At 42.9% G+C, this 21924-nt stretch overlaps 1 protein-coding gene across 3 annotated transcripts; it reads right to left on the bottom strand.

The window, feature by feature from the left end:
• Window positions 1–2803: 2803 nt before the first annotated feature.
• CHAMP1 (chromosome alignment maintaining phosphoprotein 1) lies at window positions 2804–16114 on the bottom strand. Of its 3 annotated transcripts, none has more exons than XM_004054788.5 (3): window positions 15822–16114; window positions 8870–8992; window positions 2804–6332 (listed from the first exon to the last, which is right to left on the bottom strand). In XM_004054788.5, the coding sequence occupies exon 3, from the start codon at window positions 6279–6281 to the stop codon at window positions 3843–3845; it is 2439 nt and encodes an 812-aa protein (XP_004054836.1). In that variant the 5' UTR covers window positions 6282–6332; window positions 8870–8992; window positions 15822–16114; the 3' UTR covers window positions 2804–3842. The 3 variants fall into 3 exon arrangements, with proteins under 3 accessions (XP_004054836.1, XP_018895490.1, XP_018895491.1); XM_019039945.4 differs by having other exon boundaries at window positions 2804–6329; XM_019039946.3 differs by lacking the exon at window positions 8870–8992 and having other exon boundaries at window positions 15822–16079.
• Between the last annotated feature and the right edge of the window lie 5810 nt (window positions 16115–21924).

Genomic DNA, 21924 nt, shown 5'->3' with positions numbered 1-21924 from the left:
AAGATATGGAATCTACCCGTGTCCATCAATGAATGAACTGATAAAGACAATGTAGTATGTGTGTGTATATATATATGAAGGTAATATATATACAGATAAAGTAGGTGGTTAGGAGTATGCGTTCTGGATTGGTAGTTTAATTGCCTGGCCCTGGAAAAGGCAATCTTTTCCCAGTAAACCCCAGATGCTAGAGCATGAAGAAAACAGAAAATAAGAATTTATAATTAATGCATTCTGTGTGCACTGATGGAGTCTTCCTTTGCTTCCCCAAAGGAAGAGTGCACAGGAGCCTGGCACTCCTGGACCTGAGGAAACCCTGAAACTGTTGGTATTTGCAGATCTTCTCCAAAAAAGGAGTTCACCAATCTCCTAAGACTGCAAACCTGACCCCAGCATGCTGGGAGCCAAGAGGGTCTGCGGATCTCCCTGCTTAGCAAATTGTGTGTATATATATATACACACACACACAATGAAATACTATTCAGCCTGAAAAGAAGAAAATCCTGCCACTTATGGCAACACGGATGAATTTGGAAGACATTATGTTACGTAAAATAAACCAGACACAGAAAGACAAATACTGCATAATCTCACTTGTATGTGGAATCTAGAAAAGTCAGACTCATAAAAACAGAGTGTAGAATGCTGGTTACCATTCTATACCATATATATATCCTATTGGTTCTGACTCTCTGGAGAACCCTAAAACATATGGCAACTTGAAAATATAAACTGATTCACAAATTATTTAAACAAACTAGTGAATGGTATACATTGAATCGGTAGGGGGCTAATAAGGTTAGAATAATAATTACCACCATGGATTGAGTGCCTCCTTTGTGCTCAGTGCTTTTAAATATGTCTCCATCCTCCACTTTGGGAGGCCAAGGTGGGTGGATCACCTGAGGTCAGGAGTTCAAGACCAGCCTGGCCAAAATAGTAAAACCCTGTCTCTACTAAAAATACAAAAATTAGCTCGGTGTGGTAGCAGGCGACTGTAATCTCAGCTACTTGGGAGGCTGAGACAGGAGAATCGCTTGAACCCAGGAGGCAGAGTTTGTGGTGAGCTGAGATCACGCCACTGCACTCCAGCCTGGGAGACAAGAGCAAAACTCAGTCTCAAAAACAGAAAAAAAGAAAGAGTGGAAGCCAGTAAGGTAAACCAACAACACAGGGGTTTAGCCAAATAGAGTTAAGTCCTTAAAGCCAAAACTACACATGCATCACTACCACTTACCCGGGCAATTAACCCTTATCCTATGGCACTATTATAAAAAACCCCAAATCAGATGGCAAGTCATGTGACTTAGTTGGTGCCACCTGGAGCAAAGGTCTAGGATGAACTGCCAGGTTTGCACCAGACAGGGTGAAGTCTTAGAAAAGAATCTGTGTAACAGGGTTGGTCTGAGACTGCAGGAGCCAGGAGAGTTTCTAGGTAATGTAGACCCTTTTTGTTTCTCAAAAACAACTTCAGTCAGTCAGTATTGACAAGAAAAGGACAACTAGTATATCCAAGATATCTTACCTGTCCTACTTGTTGGCATCACTGCGTAGAAGGGAACTCCTGATCTGGAAGCTCGTTCTCAAGGTGCCATGTAAATTGATAGCAGCAGCTACTCAGTGCTGTGTTCACCAAAGTTAACAGATCTGAGGCTTCTAATACCTTACTTGGTATTATCTAAATGTATTACTCTGTTCTTACACTGCTGCAAAGACCTGAGACCGGGTAATTCATAAACAAAAGAGGTTTAATTAGCTAACGGTTCCACACGCTGCAGAGGAAACACAGCCGGGGCAGGAGGCAGGGAGGCTCTGGAAACTTACAATCACGGCAGAAGGTGAAGGGGAAGCCGGCACATCCAACATGGCTGGAGCAGGAGGAAGAGAGTGAAGGGGAAGGGCTAAACACTTTTAAATAACTCACACACTATCACGAGAACAGCAAGGGGAAGTCCACCCCCATGATCCAATCACTTCTCACCAGGCTGGCCCCTCCTCCAACACTGGGGATTACAATTCAATATGACATTTGGGTGGGGGTCAGGTGTGGTGGGCCACAGCTGTAATCCCAGCACTTTGGGAAGCTGAGGCAGGTGGATCACTTGAGCCCAAGAGCTCAAGACCAGCCTGGCCAACATGGCAAAACCCCATCTCTATTAAACTACAAAAATTAGCTAGATGTGGTGGCACACACATGTAGTCCCAGCTACTCAGGAGGCTGAGGCACGAGACTCCCTTGAACCTGAAAGGCAGAGACTGCAGTGAGCCAAGATCACACCACGGCACAGCAACCTGGGTGACACAGCAAGGATCGGTCTCAAAATAAAAAATAAAAATAAAAAGAGAGAGATTTGAGTGTGGACACAGAGCCAAACCATATTACTAAACATTGTTAAGCTATCCCAACGGGCATATTAATAGGGAAGCCAGCGGGTGGGGAACTAGGACAAAACTGTTCCTTGTTAAAAAAATGTCTGGGAATAGCTAAATTAAACCCAGTACAGCATGTCAATCCTGGCTACACATCAGAATGCTTTGAGATTAAATGCCTCACACTGTTTAGAGGCAGGCAGGATAGGCAACCACTGGAATTAAAAAACCTTTCATATGAAAGGATGAGGTTTTTGACAGAGTCCTCACTATACATGCATTCCCCTAACTTACTTGACCACAGAACTTAGAGAAAACACAGCTAAGAAAATGCTGCTCCAGATGAGAAAACTATGTTGAAAACATGGAAATAATGGATTTGTATATCATACAATGAAAACTACACAAAAGAAAACCCACATGAAGATGTTGCTGACATGAAAACCTTTCTTTTTAATTTGGTTGATACACATTTGACAAAATATTTTAGAATAAAATAATCCATGAACGGGTACAAGGTATTTACAGTAACATAACTGAAAAACATAAAATCGATATATTTCTTTAACAGAAATGTCTACAAAATTTTCTACTGTGAATCTGGAAGACTTTCAGTTCCTACTTATCAACCTGGTCTTAAGCCCCAACAGGCGACATGTAAGGCCCAGGAGTAGGATATACAAACTCTAACACATTTGGCAATTAAGAATCATCTATTAGTGTGAGCTGGCAAGCGGTGGGTGGGGGGTGGGGATGGGGAGGGAAGAACCAGATCTTAGGGTAAGATACAGAATGGAAGACTCCACTGAAAACAACTATGGACAAGAAAGATCTAAAATCACACTTATCTTTCACTTGACTCCTGTGGGAGAAGGCTGCAAACTATTTTAAAGACTTACTCAATTTTTCCCATTAGCAGAAAATCAGCAACCCTGAGACTCCAACATTTCATGACATAAAAGCTAATAAACATCTAGAAGCTGATTAAGATTTATAAACTAATTTTACATCAGATAGAAAATAACTCTTATGATTTAAAAATACATGTAAGGAAACAAAATTTCTCAAATTTATTTTTCATGCCTAATTCTTAAACATTTCAACTAATATTTTCTATTGTCTGAAATTAGTTCCACACACAGATACACTTTAACTGAATGCTGAGTACAACTTGCTCTTGATTATTAAATGGAATGCCTACTTCCTTGTATTATTATTCATACGTATTTAAAAGAAATGAGAAGTTTAATCCATCAGGACTATATAGAAATTTGTTGATTTACAAGATAGTCACATAGACAGAGACCAGAAAAAAATGATCAAATGCTCATTCTTAGTAACACAACTGAGACAGTGAAACACGGTACACCATACATGTCATCTACTGATCCAACTATGCTATTTGATAAGCTATACTTACAAAGAATGGTTCCAACAAACACCTTTGTAGAACAAATATTCACACTGTGTTATCAAATTTGCTGCTCCTCCAGTGGCGGTTCAAGAGCTTCCATTAGCTTTTTATTTGCCTCTTCATTATGCCGGCTTTGACAATGAGTTAAATGTTTCTTAAAACCTCTCGGGAAATTTGATTCAAAATTACAACGTGGACATTTAAGTAAACTTTGCCCATGGGCTGCTACATGATTTTTAAGGAGAGATTCCAAAAGAAAAGCCTTTCCACAAATTGTGCATTTGTAAGGGCTATGAACATTATGCTTATTAACCAAATGATGCAAAACAGCACCTTTTTTCATAGCACGACAGCAACAAATTTTGCAATAATACTTTCCTTTTCCACGCTTCATGTATTTTGCAATCTCCTCTTCGGAGATAAAAGCTTCTTTTTCTTCAGTAAACTGTAGCACATTTCTAGACTGCTCTGGACTAGTCATGTCCATTTTGTTCTCTTTGCTAAAATCAATGGATTCCACATCAACCTGCTCTTGATCACTGCTTGATTCCTGGCCCTTAATATCCATCACATCCAAATCTGTTTTTATGTACTCACTACTACTAAGCTCAGCGTCTGAGCTCTCTTGGTTGTCTTTCTTGAGCTTCTTTGAGGAAGGAAATAAAGTATCTTCTAAGAGTTTCTTAGGTGAAGCTAGAAGTTCTTCCTGAACCAAAATATCACATTTTTGATCATCTATGGCATCTATTTGTAGTTCATCACCAAGCTCAACAGCCTTCTGTGATTCTGAGAATAGAGCAGATTTGGGGAGTTCAGGGAAAAGGGCATGCTTCCGGGGCTCTGGAAAAAGGGCACGTTTGCGTGCTTCTGGAGAAGCAGGAGGGGCTGTTTTGGCAGGCTCAGGAAACAGGGCAGGTTTTCTAGGCTCAGTATCGATAGAGAGAACAGGCTTCCAGATATCTGAGGCTGCTTTGGGGGACTCAGATGGCCCAGAAGGACCTGGTTTTCGGGTCTCAGGGAAGACAGGTTTCTGAGGCTCAATAAAAAAGGAAGACTTCCAGAGATCAGGAGAACCACCACGGGAACTTTTCTGGGACTCAGGGAGATCAAGTGAAGCAGGAGAAGTTTTCCGCTGATCAGGAGACAGCTTCCAAAGATCTGGTGACCCTGACGGTTTTCTGAGCTCTGGAGATCCTGCTGGACTACGGATCTCTGGGGATAGTGGTGGGCCGGGTTTGCGAAGCTCTGGAGACACTGGGGGAACTGCCTTCCAATGTTCAGGAGACAACGTGGGAGCTGTCTTTCGGAGTTCTGGTGGGCCAGACTTCCATGACTCAGGAGATGCAGGGGGAGACTTCCAGGAGCTGGGTGAGACTGATGAAGATTTCCAGGATGCAGAAGACACAGATGGAGTTGGTTTCCAAGGTCCAGGAGATATAGAAGGAATTGGTTTCCAAGGTCCAGGAGACACAGATGGAGCAGGTTTAGCTGGCTTCCAAGGTCCTGATGATGCTGAAGGATTGGATTTCCAAGGCCTAGGGGACCCAGGTGGCCCTGGTTTCCAAGAGCCTGGTGACACAGCGGGGGCTGGTCTCCTAGGCTCTGGGGAGACAGCAGAGAATGGCTTCCAAGGTTCAGGAGACTCTGAAGGGGATGGCTTCCTTGGCTCAGGGGAGGTAGTCCGGGCTGACTTCCGAGATTCTGGAGATGCAGCTGGGGATGGTCCCCAAGGTTCTGGGGAAGCAGCTAGAACTGGTGACTCTGGAGATGAGGCTGAAGGTGGCCCCAGTGTTTCCGGGAAATGAGACTGCTTCTGGGGTTTGGGATTACTAAGAGTAGCCTTTACTGACTCAGGAGATACAGGGGCAAGTTTCTGTGGTTCTGGAGAAGGAACAGGGGCAAGTTTCTGAGACTCACAAACAGGGACTGGTTTTGGAGGTTCAGGAGAAGAAACAGAGGCAGGTTTTGAAGGCTCAGGAGAAGGAAGAGGTGTCTGTAGCTCAGGAGAAACAACAGAGCCAGGTTTCTCAGGCTCCAGGGGAGTAAGAGGAGTAGGTTTTGGCGATTCTGGAGACAAAACTGAACCAAGTTTCTGTGTTTCCATTGAAAGGGCAGGTATGGATTTTGGTTCTGCTGAATTGCAGGGTATTTTCTGGTGTTCAGGAAGAGGAGGGCTTTTCACAGGATCTGTTTCTTTGTTCAACTGATTTTTTGGTTTATCATTCCATTTGTCTGGGGATGCATGTTTGGATGTGATGTGATAGTATACATTAGAGTACATCTTGCTGGTGAAGAAGCATTTATGGCAGTGAAATAACTTTGCACTTTTCTGGTAAAATATCATTTTGCCTAGCCCACCAGCATCCATTTCATCACAAAATTCTGGATGGATGGTACCCATATGGATTTGTACATTTTCATAGTCTGTGCCTCTGAAACTGCAATGGTCACACTCCAAACGTGCTGATGGTTTACGAAGTTCCTGGAATACTTCCATTCTTCTGTTACCAACACACACGGTTATATTCTTTAAAAACTTTCAATACTGCTGCAATAAAGTAGGAATAAATTATTTTAATAAACTGTAATTCTGAATAAAATGCTGTCAGTCCATTCTATAACTGCATAATTTTAAGTCTAGAACAGTGCGTGCTTTATTTGATAGTACCTCTAGGGAGAATTTGAAGAAAAAGGAGATATAGAACAGTCCCAGGCACTCTGCTAGGAGTTTCACATACATCATCTCATTTAATCCTAATGATATGACTCAACTATTATTTTCACTTATAGATGAAGAAACAGGTTCAGAGAAGTTACCTGACTTTCTCTGGTCCAGGCTATAGGACTATCAGTGATCTGAGCCTGACTCTAGAATTAGCTATTGCATGTGCTTTATACTTTGACTCTCAAACTCCGAGTACAAAAGTCCTCAGCACACAAAGATGAGTGAATATCAAAATTAAATCTTGGCTATTTAAGGATGAACAAGAGACTAAAACTTTTGCAGAAAGCACTTAATAAATTAAATCTAGCTATAAAAAGATGACTTTAAAACATGATGCTGGCTTGATTTCATGTCAACATATTTTGTAATGTTTAATCTATCCCAATATAGTATTCTATTAATTCATTTAATAAATAAATTACTTTGTGTCCTACAATGTTCTAGGCACTTAGGCTTAAAGCAGTGCTTTGCGATATGGCGTTCATGAGTTGGAAAGATAAGGTGGAGAGTGATGTAGAGAGGCCATTGGAAAAGACCTCTATGCATGGGACATTCCAGCAGAGATCCTGAATGATGTGAAGGCGCATACCAACCAAAGGGCAAATCAGAGGACACCCCGGCAGCTGGAACACAGTTGCCGGAAAACATGAATTTAAAAAAATTGTAAACCAGTCTTCTTTAGTAGTAAAGGGAATAGAAGCTCACAGTTAAAAACACATTCACACAGTACGAGATACAGAGCGTCAGTCCCTGGGGGTAGCCAGTGTACTCATGTGTCCTGGAAGAAATGTCCTAAGCATATATTGATCAACACACATGCTTTACACAAATGGGATATTAAACATATTATCTGGCAACTTACTCTCATTTAGAATTTATCTCTAAGACATTTTTACATATGGAATAAGCACTGACTTTCCCTGTACTTATCTTTGCATGTGAGGGTATTTCTACAGGGAAAATTCCTAGCAATGGATTACTTGGCCATTTGTGTGTAAAACTGATACATTTTACCAAACTCTCAAAAACTTCTATTACTGCATAACAACAGTGTATATATGAGAGACAATTTCCTATTAATTCCTAATCCTTGCTACAACCTAGGTGAAAGCTAGTATTTCACTATTGTGTTAATGTGCTTCTCTTTAATGAGAAAGACTGAACACCTTCCCTTATTGATGGTAATGATATTTACTGCTCCTCAAAGAACAGTACAGATTAGAAATGCAGGCTCTCCCTTTATTAATTACAAAACCATTATTTTAAAAAAATGTATAGGCCGGGCGCAGTGGCTCATGCCTGTAATCTCAGCACTTTGGGAGGCCGGGCAGGCGGATCACGAGGTCGGGAGATCAAGACCATCATGGCCAACATGGTGAAACCCCATCTCTACTAAAAATACAAAAATTAGCCAGCTGTGGTGGCGTGTGCCTGTAGTCCCAGCTACTTGGGAGGCTGAGGCAGGAAAATCGCTTGGACCAGAAGTCGGAGGTTGCAGTGAGCTGAGATCATGCCGCTGCATTCCAGCCTGGTGACAGAGCAAGACTCCATCTCAAAAAAAAAAAAAATTAACATTTCTAACTTTGATAATTTGTTTTTAAAGATGTTCTCACTGACAATACTGCTTCCTAACACTTTTATCCGAGATATATCATTTGCCTTTTTTATTTTTTGATCTAAAGCTAAAAAGGTGACAGATACTTGAGGAAACAAATACTTTTCTTCGGAAACTATTTACTCTTTCTGAGTTGCCCAGCAGTTATCCTGTATTTTAGAAAACTGTTTTGGGGCCAGGACTGTAACAAAAGAAAAATAAATAATTCCATACTGAAGAAAAATCTCTGAAAATGATCTTTAACTTACAAACGTAATTGAATGCATGGAAAAATAATGGGTTAACCATCCGTCTCAGAGACCATTGTTAAATAAAACTAGAAGACTTTAGGGGAAAACGCAGGATATGTCTCAATAATCCCATGAGGCTATAACTGGCAATAATGAACAGCCAAGCTAATATTAAAGAGCACTATATTACATATTGTAATTACAACAGAGACTAAGAGTTCAGGTGTGCTGGGTTTGAGTCTGACTCACCTACCATTCCCCATTCCTCCCAGCCATCCCTCCTCTTTCCGCTGCCTACCACCAGCTCTTCAGGCCAATCTCATACTTAAATCTAAAAAGAATGCTACAGAATTCACTTCTCATATCCCAAATTATGTATATCTAGCACATAACACACATTATATCCATAAGGGCGTGTACCCTTTTAGAGATTTTCCTCAAGAACTCCAGGTATTTTTTTTTAATTTTCTCCTCATAAAATATTCTCCTAAGCATGCTTTCCCTACTAGACTTACCGGCTGTCTTACTAGACACCTTAAAAGTGGTCTTCAAAAGGCAGGCATTCTACATGGCTTTTTGACTAAACCACAGCAAATAGCCTATAGTATATGAAGAAGAACAAAGGCGAGAAGTTGAACCTGCAAAAAAAAAAAAAAAAAAAACAAAGAAAAGTAATCAAAACTGTATCTGTGATCGTGTGTGCCCCCTGTAATGGAATTCTGTGTATTTCTCTCACCATCTTGCCCTAACAGTGAGAGGAGTCCAGTCCACTAAGCCTGCTTTTTTTTTTTTTTTTTTTTTTTTTTTTTGAGACAGAGTCTTGCTCTGTCGCCCAGGCTGGAGTGCAGTGGCGCGATCTCGGCTCACTGCAAGCTCCGCCTCCAGGGTTCATGCCATTCTCCTGCCTCAGCCTCCCGAGTAGCTGGGACTACAGGTGCCTGCCATCACGCCCGGCTAATTTTTTGTATTTTTAGTAGAGACGGGGTTTCACCGTGTTAGCCAGGATGGTCTTGATCTCCTGACCTCGTGATCCGCCCGCCTCGGCCTCCCAAAGTGCTGGGATTACAGGTGTGAGCCACCGCGCCCAGCCCGAACACTTACTTTTATGAAATGACACCAAAGACTACAGTAGATACCACTCCTGACACCATCCTTGTCTACTTTCTCTTTAATGATCCACTATGGAATTATGCCCGTGTGTGTAATCAAATCCTTCTCAAACCCACCACCTAACTTCACTTCTCTGACAAGCACTCAGAAGACTGCTGGTGTGACTACTGACTATAACAATGGCTGACTTTTGTCAATTATTGATATTACACAGCAGAGTGCCAAATTAACAGGCAGTGGAGGAAGGGACACCACAACAAACAGGACCAAGAGGCACAAAAAGAAAGGACTCTGGGAGGCGCAGGATGGCAGTGTCCTGACCCCAAGGAAGAACACATGGACCTGCTTCAGTGATTGCTCTGCCCTCTTCTCTTCCTGCATGCATTTCAAAGATAAAGCATCATGGTGTGGGTGAGTCTGCTGACAAGAACAGAATGTGATAAACTGGCCATGCACAAGCTACACAACAGCTCATATTATGCTTCTGATTAGCTCCAGCACATTCATCTACCCCTTCTCTATCCCCCACCCCATCACTGCTTTAATTCTGACATCTGAACTCCCTGCCACTAGTCTCCCTTTCTTCCAACCCATTCATCGTACAGCTACCAAACCCGTCTTCCAAACAGAAGCCTAATGTGATCTGCCTGTTCACATGTCCTCCAAGTCAACTAAGACACCTACAGTATACAATTTGAATATGGCATATAAAGCTCTTCACAGTCTGGCCCATGACCAGACTGCATTCTCAAAATACTGGCCCACATGTAATTCCCTGACTATTCCAGCGTCTGCGCCTTTGTATAAACTATTTCCTCTCCTTTACACTCCCTGTCTTGCCACCCGGCCATCAGGCAAATTCCTTCATCCTTCAGGCAGGATGGCTTTTTAAGTCAGCTGTCTTTCTGTAAACACAGGGACCTGGTTCCAGGACTTCCCCCATATGCCAAAATCCACACATACTCAGGTCCTACAGTCAGCCTTGTGGAATTCCCATATACGAAAAATCTGCCCTCCATATAAATGTTTCGCATTCTGTAAACGCTCTTTTTTATTGGCATTTGGTTGAAGTTCAAACCTCTGTTATTCATGGTACTGTACTGGCCAATTCCCCACTTCCTCCCAATCTTCCTAGAAGCCCCAGCTGTACATGTCACCCTCTGGCACTACAGCCAGATACCACCAACAGGATGCCAGTTCCTGGAGAGGAGGGACTATCCATTTATTCACCTCTGGAACCGCTGCACATCCCTGGCACACAGTATGTGCTCTGTTCAATCCTAACATTCTCTCAATCTTAGACTCACAGGATTTTAAAACTAGAGGAAACCTAAGTTACCATCTAGTCTCAAAGTCATAGGATTTGGGGTAGGAAAAGACCTCAGGGATCATCTACTTTAAAACTTCAACTTATAGTTAAGGAAACTCAAGCTTGACATTAAACAGCTTGCCCAAATCAGACAAATGATCAGTATCTGATGAGAGAATAAAGTTCTGCTATCTGTCCAGGTTCTTTCTAGATATACACAAACTAATACAGTGGAATTTAGTAAGATCTTTTAAAGCCTGTACAATAGGCCAAAATAAACAAGATGAAACAAACACTTAGAATCCACATATCAAGTGCATAAATACAGGACTATAGAGAACTATATCCCATATTCTGCACTGGGCAGAGTACACCATTCCAGTGGATCACTGTCCCCAGCTCTGGGCAGGAAGGACACTTTAAGAGAGTCTCTAACAAACTAGGGAACATAAAAAAAAAAAAAAAAAAAAAAAGGCAACCAGGATGGCAGATGGCCCTTTAAAAAAAAAAAAAGTCATTTACAAATACAGACATTTAACTTCAAAAGGGGAAGAATTATAGATAATATATGAGCTATCCTAGAAGTGACAATCAGAAGCTAGCAGGAAAAGAATTGCGGCTTAACACAGTTTACAATCTACTCTATCATGAACTAGAACGACTTCCTTTGTCAGGTAGCAGTACTCCATAATTAGAATCTGATGATCAGGCTGGGTGTGGTGCCTCAGGCCTGTAATCCCAGCACTCTGGAAGGCTGAGGCAGGTGGATCCCTTGAGCTCAGGGGTTCAAGAACACCCTGGCCAACATGGCGAAACCCCGTCTCTACAAAACATACAAAAATTAGCCGGGTGCAGCAGAATGCACCTATAGTCCCAGCTACTCGGGAGGCTGAGGCAAGAGAAATCGCCTGAGCCTGAGAGGCAGGGGTTGCAGTGAACCAAGACTGCACCATTACACTCCAGCCTAGATGACAGAGTGAGACCCTGTCTCAAAAAAGAAAACCAAAAAAAAAAAAAAAAAAAATGATGATCAGCATAGGACTAGAAGGATCTTCAGAGGTCTTGAGTTCAACCTCTTCATTTTATAACTGAAAAGACTGATGCTGAGGGAAAGAAGTGACCTGTCAAAGATCACAACACTGAGGTCAGAGGAAACATTTTTTTTATTCTGGTTTTCTCAATTCTGGTCTCTGCTGTAACAAAATGCTGTCTTTCCCACAGTAGCAGAACGATCCACGAAGACGTTACAGAATTCAGTCCCAGAATTCAACTTTTAGGCAAAGCCTAGAGAGCTGGGCGTCCTTCCAGCTTTAAGGTTCTAGCAAAATTTCTTCCTAAATTTAAGAACTCCTAACCCTAACTAAAAATTAACTCAGAATTGTCCAGATTAACAAAAATTTCTTTTTGTCTTTGAGACAGATTACATCTCGTCTCTAAAAAACCTAAATTCTAATCATTGGTGCTCTGCCAGTCTGTCACCCAGCATCCTTCAATGCAATGTTATGCCAGATGGTGTATCATACCTATTTCCCATCTCCCATTCAATTTCTTCTTTGAAGTCTAACACCACTGATCATCTTTTAAAACACATCTGATACATAGTTTTTTAAATTAAAATTCAATATGTAGAACATGTTCAAAGCTAAATGGGTTCTATTAGTCTATACACACTAGCATTGTTCTTTATCTTAGCGGACTTTTTTTCTTTTTTAGAGACAGGGTCTCGCTCTGTTGCCCAAGGTTTTGGTGCAGTGACGCCATCACAACTCACTGCAGCCTCATACTCCTGCGCTCCAGAGATCCCCCCGCCTCAGCCTCCTAAGTAGCTGGGACTACAGGTACCTGCCACCACATCTGGCTAATTTTTTTTTTCTGTAGCGATGAGGTCTCACTATGCTGTCCAGGCTGGTCTTGAACTCCTGGCCTCCAGAGATCTTGTTGCCTTGGCCTCTCAAAGTGCTGGGATTGCAGGTGTGAGCCACCATGCCTGGCCTTTAAGAAATTAATAAACTGGGCGGGAGCAGTGGCTCACACCTGTAATCCCAGCACTTTGGGAGGCCAAGGCAGGCGGATCATTTGAGGACAGGAGTTCGTGACCAGCCTGGCCAACATGGTGAAACCCTGTCTCTACTAAAAATACAAAAATTAGCTGGGCGTGGTGGTGCATACCTATAATCCCAGCTACCTGGGAGGCTGAGGCAGGAGAATCGCTTGAACCTGGGAGATGGAGGTTGCAGTGAGCCAAGACTGAGCCACTGCACTCCAGCTGGGCAACAGAGTAAGACTCCATACTCACCCCCAACCCAAAAAAGAAAGAAATTAATAAACTAATTTTCCAAGTAGTTTTATGTTTGAAGAAAAACTGAAGGGAATGTACAAGAATTCCCACCTATCTTCTTGTCCCCAGTTTTTCCTACTACAGGCTGACCATCCCTAATCTGAAAATCTGAAATCTGATTATGCTCCAACATCCAAAACTTTTTGAGTGCCAAAAGGAGCATTTTAGATTTCAGATTAGGGATGTTTAACCAGTAAGTACAATGCAACTATTCCAAAATCAAAAAAAAAAAAAAAAAATCCAAAGCACTTCTGGTTCCGAGCATTTCGAATGAAGGATACTCAACCTGTATTAACATCTTGCATTAGTGTGAGACATCTGCTACAATGATAAGCTAATATTGATTTATTAAGTAGTCTATAGTTTACACAAGGAGTCATTATTATTATTATTATTTTTGTTTTTTGAGAGGGAGTCTCGCTCTGTCACCCAGGCTGGAGTGTAATGGAGCAATCTCGGCTCACTGCAATCTCCACCTCCCAGGTTCAAGCGATTCTCCTGCCTCAGCCTCCCCAGTAGCTGGGACTACAGGCGTGCGCCACCACCCTGGCTAATTTTTGTATTTTTAGTAGAGACAGGGTTTCACCATATCAGCCACGATGGTCTCGATCTCTTGACCTCGTGATCTGCCCATCTCGGCCTCCCAAAGTGTTGGGATTACAGGCGTGAGCCGCCGCACCCCACCAAGGAGTCACTTTGCATGATGTGCAGTTCTATGGGTTTTGACAAATGCATAGCATCATGTATCCACCACAAATAATTTAACTGTTTATCATCTTCCTCTGCTCCTGACAACCACTCATCTTTTTATTGTCTCCATAGTTTTGCTTTTTCACGTGTATTTTTTAAGAAGTGGTAAAACAGAACATAAAACTTGCCATTTACGGCCGGGCGCGGTGGCTCACCCCTGTAATCCCAGCACTTTGGGAGGCCAAGGTGGGCGGATCATCTAAGGTTGAAAGTCAGAGACCAGCCTAACCAACATGGAGAAACCTCGTCTCTACTAAGAATACAAAATTAGCCGGGTGTGGTGGCAGGCGCCTGTAATCCCAGCTACTTGGGAGGCTGAGGCAGGAGAATCGCTTAAATCCGAGAGACGGAGGTTGCAGTGGGCCAAGATCGCATAACTGCACTCCAGCCCAGGCAACAAAAGTGAAACTCTGGCTCATTAAAAAACAAAAACAAAAACAAAAACAAAAAACTTGCCATTTAGGCCGGACATGGTGGTTCATGCCTGTAATTTCAGCACTTTGGAAGGCCGAGGCGGGTGGATCACCTGAGGTCAGGAGTTCGAAACCAGCCTGACCAACATGGAGAAACCCTATCTCTACTAAAAATACAAAATTAGCCAGGTGTGGTGGCAAGCGCCTGTAATGCCAGCTACTTGGGAGAATGAGGCAGAAGAATCCCTTGAACCCAGGGGGCGGAGGTTTCAGTGAGCCAAGGTCGGGCCATTGCACTCCAGCCTGGGCAACGAGAGCGAAACTCCGTCTCAAAAAAAAAAAAAAAAACAAAACTTGCCATTTAATCATTTTTAAAAGCACAATTTAGTTACTTTAGTACTAAAACGTTGTGCAAACATCACCACTATCCACTTCCAGAACTTCTTCACCACAAACAGAAATTCTGTACCCATGAAACAGTAACTTCCACTCTCCACATTCAGTGCTGGTAATCTCAATTCTGTGCCTGAGGGGGAATCATACAGTATGTCTTTTTTGTGTCTTATTTCACTCAACATAATGTGTTCAATGTGCTCGTTTATACTGTATAATGTGTTCGTTTATATTGCAGCATGTATCAGAATTTCATTCCTTTCTAAAGATGAACAATGGTCCATTCGTTATATGTATATACCACAGCTTGCCTTTCATCCACATGTTGATAGACATCTGGATTTTGAATAATGCTGCGATGAACATTTGTGAACAAGTATCTGAGTCTCTGCTGTCAATTTTTGGGGGTATAAACCTAGAACTGAGGAACGACTACCAATTTCCATAGCTGCTGCACCACCCTACTTTCCCACCAGCAATGCACCCGAGCTTCAATTTCTCCACATCCGCAACACTCATAATTTCCCTTTTTTTTAACAGCCACCCTAACAGGTGTGAGGTGGTATCTCATTGTGGTTTTCATTTGCATTTTCTTAATGGTTAGTGATGTCGAGCATCACTGCACGTGCTTATTGGCCATTTGTCTCTCTTCTCTGGAGAAATATCTATTCAAACTCCTTGCCCATTCTTGAATTGAGTTGCTTTTTTTTGGCCAGTTGCATCTCTTCTTGTATTCTAGACATTAACTCTTTATCAGGTTTATGATTTGCAATTGTCCTCTCCCACTTTGGAGGCTGTATAGCGGATTTTTAAACAGTAATAATGACAGAAGAGGAGGCAGTCTACAACTAAAACAGAAAGAATGGCTTTCGTCTTGTGCTGCCCTCAACTTCCCAATGGTTTCAAACGCAATGTTTCCAGCCTCGGCAGCGACTGACACCGGGCCTCCCCGCTCCCTGCACAAAGACGCACTCCCGCCCCGGCCTGTGGGGGCGGGCCCTTCCCGCGGGCCGTGTGGGAAGCGAGGCAGCGCAGGCCCCCTTCACTCGGACCCGCGGCTTCCCGGGACCGGCCCCGCCAGGTCGGCGGCCGACACGGGGCTCGGGGATGCAGGCCCCAACCACGCCCCTCCCCCGCTCGCTCTCGCTCCTCACCGGTCCGGCCGCGGGCGGCGTCCAGTGGGCGATGGACCGCGCGGAGAGCCCGGCTCGCGGTCGCGGGCGGCTCCGCGAGGTCCTGCAGCGAAGCGGCCTCCCGAATGGCGACTGGACGCAGGAGCCGGGATCCGGGTGCGCGAGCGTGCGCGCTCCCGCGGGACGGGCGGGGGCTGACGGGAAGCAAGTTTGGCGCCGCGCGCCCTCCCGCGCGGGCCAATCAGATCGCCGATCGCGTGGCGCGGCTGTGCCAAAAGTGCGTGGGCAAAACTAGCGGCTCGCGCGGGCCTTCGGAAGGGCTGCGCGCCCGCCCCGCCCCGGAAGTGCCGCACGTGCCCACTCCGCCTCCGCTTCCCGCGCGCGCCCGGGCGCGGCTCCGGGAGGGTTCCGCCGCGTCTGGCCTGTGGCCTCCGGCCAGGCCCTTGGAACGGCCCCGGCCTGCCGCCGCCGTGCGGATATCTCTTCCTTTTCTTGCTGTTTTGATTGTTGTGTGAATGAATTTATTAGGAAAAAAAGAGATAGACCTGCCCCATACATTCTCAGGGATATTACTGGCATAATACCTATGACAAAAGTACAAGACAAAGTTGTTGGATGACAGTAAATATTCCTTTTCTCATCACCCCGCCTCCACTGAAAGTCCCGATTCCCAGAAGTTATCTTCTTCGTTTTTTGTTTTCAGTTTTATGAATGTTACCACCACAATTCTAATTAAAATGCATGCACCTCTAATGCTGATGCCATCAGTCTGTATGCTTTGAAAGACTGTGAAATTAGCTCACACTGCTCTCTACCTTTGTACCCTTCTGAAGTTTTGCTTGTTGCGAATTTCATTTTTGTGTGTGTGGTGAAAATGAACTATAGAATGGCCGGGCGCGGTGGCTCACGCTTGTAATCCCAGCACTTTGAGAGACCTAGGTGGGTGAATCATCTGAGGTCAGGAGTTCGAGACCAGCCTGTCCAACCTGGTGAAACCTTGTCTCTGCTAAAAATACAATATTAGCCAGGCGTGGTGGCGGGCGCGTGTAACCCCAGCTACTAGGGAGGCTGAGGCAGGAGAATCCCATAGAACCTGGGAGGCGGAGGTTACAGCGAGATCGCGCCACTGCACTCCAGCCTGGGGGACAGAGTGAGACTCTGTCTCAAAAAAATAAAAATAAAATCCATAGAATTTACCGTCTTAACTATCTTTACGTGTACAGTTCAGTGGTGGTAAGTATATTCATAACACCACCATCCATCTCTGTACCTCTTTAATCTTGAAAAACAAACTATGCGTTACATGTTAACTCTCGGTTCCCCTTTACCTTCTACTTTCTGGCAGTCACCATCCTACTTCCTGTGTCTCTGAGTCTGACTACTCATAAGAGTGGAATCATACAGTATTTGTCTTGTGACTGACTTATTTTACTTAGCAGAACATTCTCAAGGTTCATCCATGTTGTAGCACATTGTGGAATTTCCTTCGTTTTTAACACTGAATACTATCCCATTGTATGGATATGCCACATTTTGCTTATCCACTCACCTGTTGATGGACACTTGGCTTGCTTCCCTATTCAAGATATTGTGAATAATGCTTTGACATTTTCAAAGAACCAATTTTTGGTTTCATTGATTTTCTCTATCGTTTTCTATTTTCTATTTCATTTATCTTGGCTTTAATCTTTATTATTTCCTTCTTTCTGCCAGCTTTGGATTTAGTTTTTCTTTTTATAGTTCATTAAGTTGTGAAGTTAGGTTGTTAATTTGAGATTTTCTTGGTTTTTGATGTATTTATAGCTATAAACTCCCCCTTTAGCATTGCTTTTGCTGTATCACAAAAGTTGCTATATTGTGTTTACATTTTTTTTTTTTTTTTTTTTTTTTTTTTGAGACAGAGTCTCGCTCTGTCGCCCAGGCTGGAGTACAGTGGCGCGATCTCGGCTTACTGCAAGCTCCGCCTCCCGGGTTCACGCCATTCTCCTGCCTCAGCCTCCTGAGTAGCTGGGACTACAGGCGCCCGCCACCACGCCCGGCTAATTTTTTTGTATTTTTTTAGTAGAGACGGGGTTTCACCGTGTTAGCCAGGATGGTCTCGATCTCCTGACCTCGTGATCCGCCCGTCTCAGCCTCCCAAAGTGCTGGGATTACAGGCGTGAGCCACAGCGCCTGGCTCTACCTCCCTTTCATGCAAAATTTAGGATCCTGTGTTAATTTCCGGAATGATTCTGATTTCTAGGATTCAAATATCAATATTAAATATTTTAGGATTTTTCTAAGTTTTGTTTTTGCAGCAAAATTGATTCATTAAGTTTAATAGATTTCTTTAAAAAGTATCCACCTAGTTACAAGCTTTTAAAAATGCCAGTGAAAACACTTTGTAAACTGTAAATGTTAAATGCAGAAATGAGAGGATCTTTTATTTTCTCTGAATAGCAAAGATTTACTGATTGAGAACTTTTTGAGATCCTGACTCTTAATATGAAACAGGTTTGTTGTGGCTGCAGGACCTAATTTGAATGGCTGCTTCAGTTGTTTTTTCCTGAAGTGTCAGAATGAGTTGATGATCCCAAGAGACCTATCCCAATTGAACACTGAACAAAACTCTAGCATAAGGCAACTCTTGGTGACGAAATAACAAAAACCAAAACACCCTCTGCTATTATTCTGAATTGAAATCATGTTAAAAAAGCTATTGTAGTTATAGAATATTAAATAGTTCAAGATGAATAATGCAAATAAACTCCCAATTTGGACTTTTGAAAGGTTCCCAGTATATTGCACTAAACTTTAAAGTAACCAAAGAAAGCAGAAATAACTCTCATAAAATCCTGTACTAAAACCAGACCCTTATGGACTTTCAAAATTTCACTTAAGGATCTATTGAACATACACTTCTCAACAGTTTATTCAGATGTTTTCTCAACCTATACTATGTTCCAGGGACCAGACTTGAATCAGGGAATGGGTAGAGGCAGGTGAACTACAATTGCAGTAGAAAGTGGCAGCCTGACAGCCTTTGAGGAGCTGCAAACTCATTAGCTGAGATGGCACTGGACTTGTCATTTGTCATCTGTGTATAAAGAATAACAGTGCTGAGTGTCTGCACATATTCAAAACCTACACAGAATCATGTTGTCAAATGAAGCAGCCAAAATCAGACTGGCTTTCTGTCAGAAAGTCAGACTTAATTTTTCCATTCAAATTGCTGCATTAATATGTATTACAAGGAACATAATAAAAATTAGAAATAAATTATTAAATGCTTCCTTTAAGAGAAATAATAAAAGCAGTCCAGCTTATAATTTAGATCTAATATAATCAACTTAGCTACTTTATAATAAAAAAGGACAAATTATTCTGCTATTTCTACTTAATTTATAATAATGCAAAATAATGGGAACTAAAATAAGTTACTTAATGGGAAGTATGACAAAATGGAATTCCTCCTGAGTATCTAGCTCTGTTGCTGGGCTTTGGGGAATGTCAAAGTATAGTTCTCAAAAGTTAAACACATGACTCACACGAATATAAAGTGAACACATATCAGAGGATTTATTTTATTTTGTATTTTTTTTCTGAGACGGAGTCTTGCTCTGTCGCCAGGCTGGAGTGCAGTGGTGCGATCTCTACTCACTGCAACCTCCACCTCCCGGGTTCAAGCGATTCTCCTGCCTCAGCCTCATGAGTAGCTGGGACTACAGGCGCCTGCCACCACACCCAGCTAATTTTTGTATTTTTGGTAGAGATAGGGTTTCACCATGTTGGCCAGGACGGTCTCAATCTCAGAGGATTTATTTAACTCATTCATGAGGGAATCCAGAGGAGGATGAAGCTAGTTCAGAAGGTTCATAAAGCTGAGTACGTGCAGCCACTAGAAAAAGTGGAGTCAAATGGCCAGTTAGAAACAAAAGTGGTTAGGATCCTACAGGGAAGCACAACTGCCATCTTTGAGGCCATCATATAGAAATCACTCACATCTCTACTGGGCAAAAATCCATAAGGAAACATGTAATGTCACAGTGTGGGCACAAATGTGGGTGAACTGTTAAATAATCCGAGCTTGTCAGACATGACACAGCCATGCAATCACTCTTTTTTGACTTATGTCCGAGTTTTAGACATTTTTTTAAATAGGACTGAAAAATAAAAATCAAATATAAAAATTAGAATCAAGAGTCCATTAATATTTTCTTAATTTTTTTTTTTTAACCATTCACTAGCCCCAGTTTTGGAGGGAGGAGAGGATGCCCAGGCCCCAGAAGCCTTTGCTGGTGGGCATGGGGCTCTTCCTTTCCTCTCAGGCAGAGCAGCAGGCTTTGCTGAAGGGCAGTCTAGGTCCACACAGCTGCCAAGGGTGGCAGATGGGCACTGACTGCTGCATTGCAGGCACTCAATCAATGCTAGCTGAGCACCAGTGAGCGAGTGAAAGGCAGCTGGGAGCCTGGTGCCGGCCGGCAGTGCAGCTAAGTTCTCATATGGCCAGTTTACCGTGTAAGTGCAAAGCCAGCCTCAATCAATCCTGCTACACTCTCATGAAAAGAGCAGCAGAGGGCACTTTGTTTCAAGCAGGCTGCCCAAGAACTATGGTCACCTGCTCTGCTGGTTGAAGAAAAAAAAAGCAGGAGTGGTGAGCATAGAAACCAGCCTGGCCCTGGATACTGCTTGTGGTTGCAGAACAGCAGAGAGAGCCCATGGTCTCTCCTGCCCAGCATTGTGTACCAGGTGTGTAGCCAGGCTCCCTCTCCGAGCAAGGACTTCTACCACCTGCCATCACTAAAGCTGAGGTAAGGCACTGGCAACGCTAGAGACCTACAGCTTTAATGCTGGTTGAAAACATACTTTCCCCTGTTCTGGGAATGGCAAGCACAGTCGCTGAGAGCTTTGGCTGTGAAGTCAGACCAACCTACGTTAGAATTTGCCTCTATAACTTACTGTGTGTGCGTGCACATGCTTGAATGTGAACTTGGGCAAGGCTACTTTCTCATATGTTTGCATGCAGTAGAAGGATAGTACCCACCTTATAAGCTTGTTTTGGCATAAGACAGCATGAAGTGTTCAGAGCACTTAGTGCTAGCACACTGAACAGAATCAATGTTAGATGCCATTATTTTATACTGATTTAATTACAGTAACAAGAACTCTGACCATTAATAGAGAATACTTACTTCATAGGATGAGTATCAGGACCCAATAAGAATAAAAGATTTGAGAGACAGTTTGGGGAAACAGGTAAGGGGATAGGCTTAAAGTATGATTTTCAGAAAGGCAAAAACATCCACTTGAGAGGCTGAGGTGGGAGGACTGCTTGAGGCCAGGAGTTTGAGGCTGCAGTGCACTATGATCACACCTGTAAATTGCCAATGGCCTCCAGCCTGGGCAACACAGCAAGACCCCAGCTCCATAAACATGACTCACAGACACAGAATGAACAAGGAACATATATCAAAGTTTAAGCAATTTCCTAATGGGGCTGTTTCCAAAATACATCCTATAAAACCTAAGAGTAAGTTTTTATGTGGTTTCATCCTAATAAAGTGTGCAGTAATCATTAAGATAGTTAAAACCTGTTTCTACCAAATGTTTCCCAGTTGCAGTCATTCTTTATCCAATTAAATATTTTATTTCTGGCCAGGCACAGTGGCTCACGCCTGCTAATCCCAGCACTTTGGGAGGCCAAGGTGGGTGTTATCACCTAAGGTCAGGAGTTCAAGACCAGCCTGGCCAACATGGGGAAACCCCGTCTCTACTAAAAAATACAAAAAATTTAGCCAGGCGTGGTGGCGCACGCCTGTAGTCCCAGCTGCTCAGGAGGCTGAGGTGGGAGGATCATTTGAACCTGGGAGGTGGAGGTTGCAGTGAGCCGAGACTGTGCCACTGCACTCCAGCCTGGGCAACAGAGTAAGACCCTGTCTCAAAAAAAAAAAAAATTTATTTCCACCTTCCATTAGTTAGAAAAGTTATAAACTAAATGCTAAATGCAATTAGTTTTCAGCAGCATATACTTTAATGTTTTCTTAAATACATGTAAAACACTTGGTCATGTTGTAAAACAAAATTATAATTTAAAAAATCTTTTCAATATTCCCAAAAGCCCCATGCTAGAGTTTTACATATTCAT

This window comes from Gorilla gorilla, chromosome 14 (assembly GCF_029281585.2).
Source record: "Gorilla gorilla gorilla isolate KB3781 chromosome 14, NHGRI_mGorGor1-v2.1_pri, whole genome shotgun sequence".
Classification (NCBI taxonomy): Eukaryota; Metazoa; Chordata; class Mammalia; order Primates; family Hominidae; genus Gorilla; species Gorilla gorilla.
This window is presented reverse-complemented; position numbering and strand designations above follow the sequence as displayed.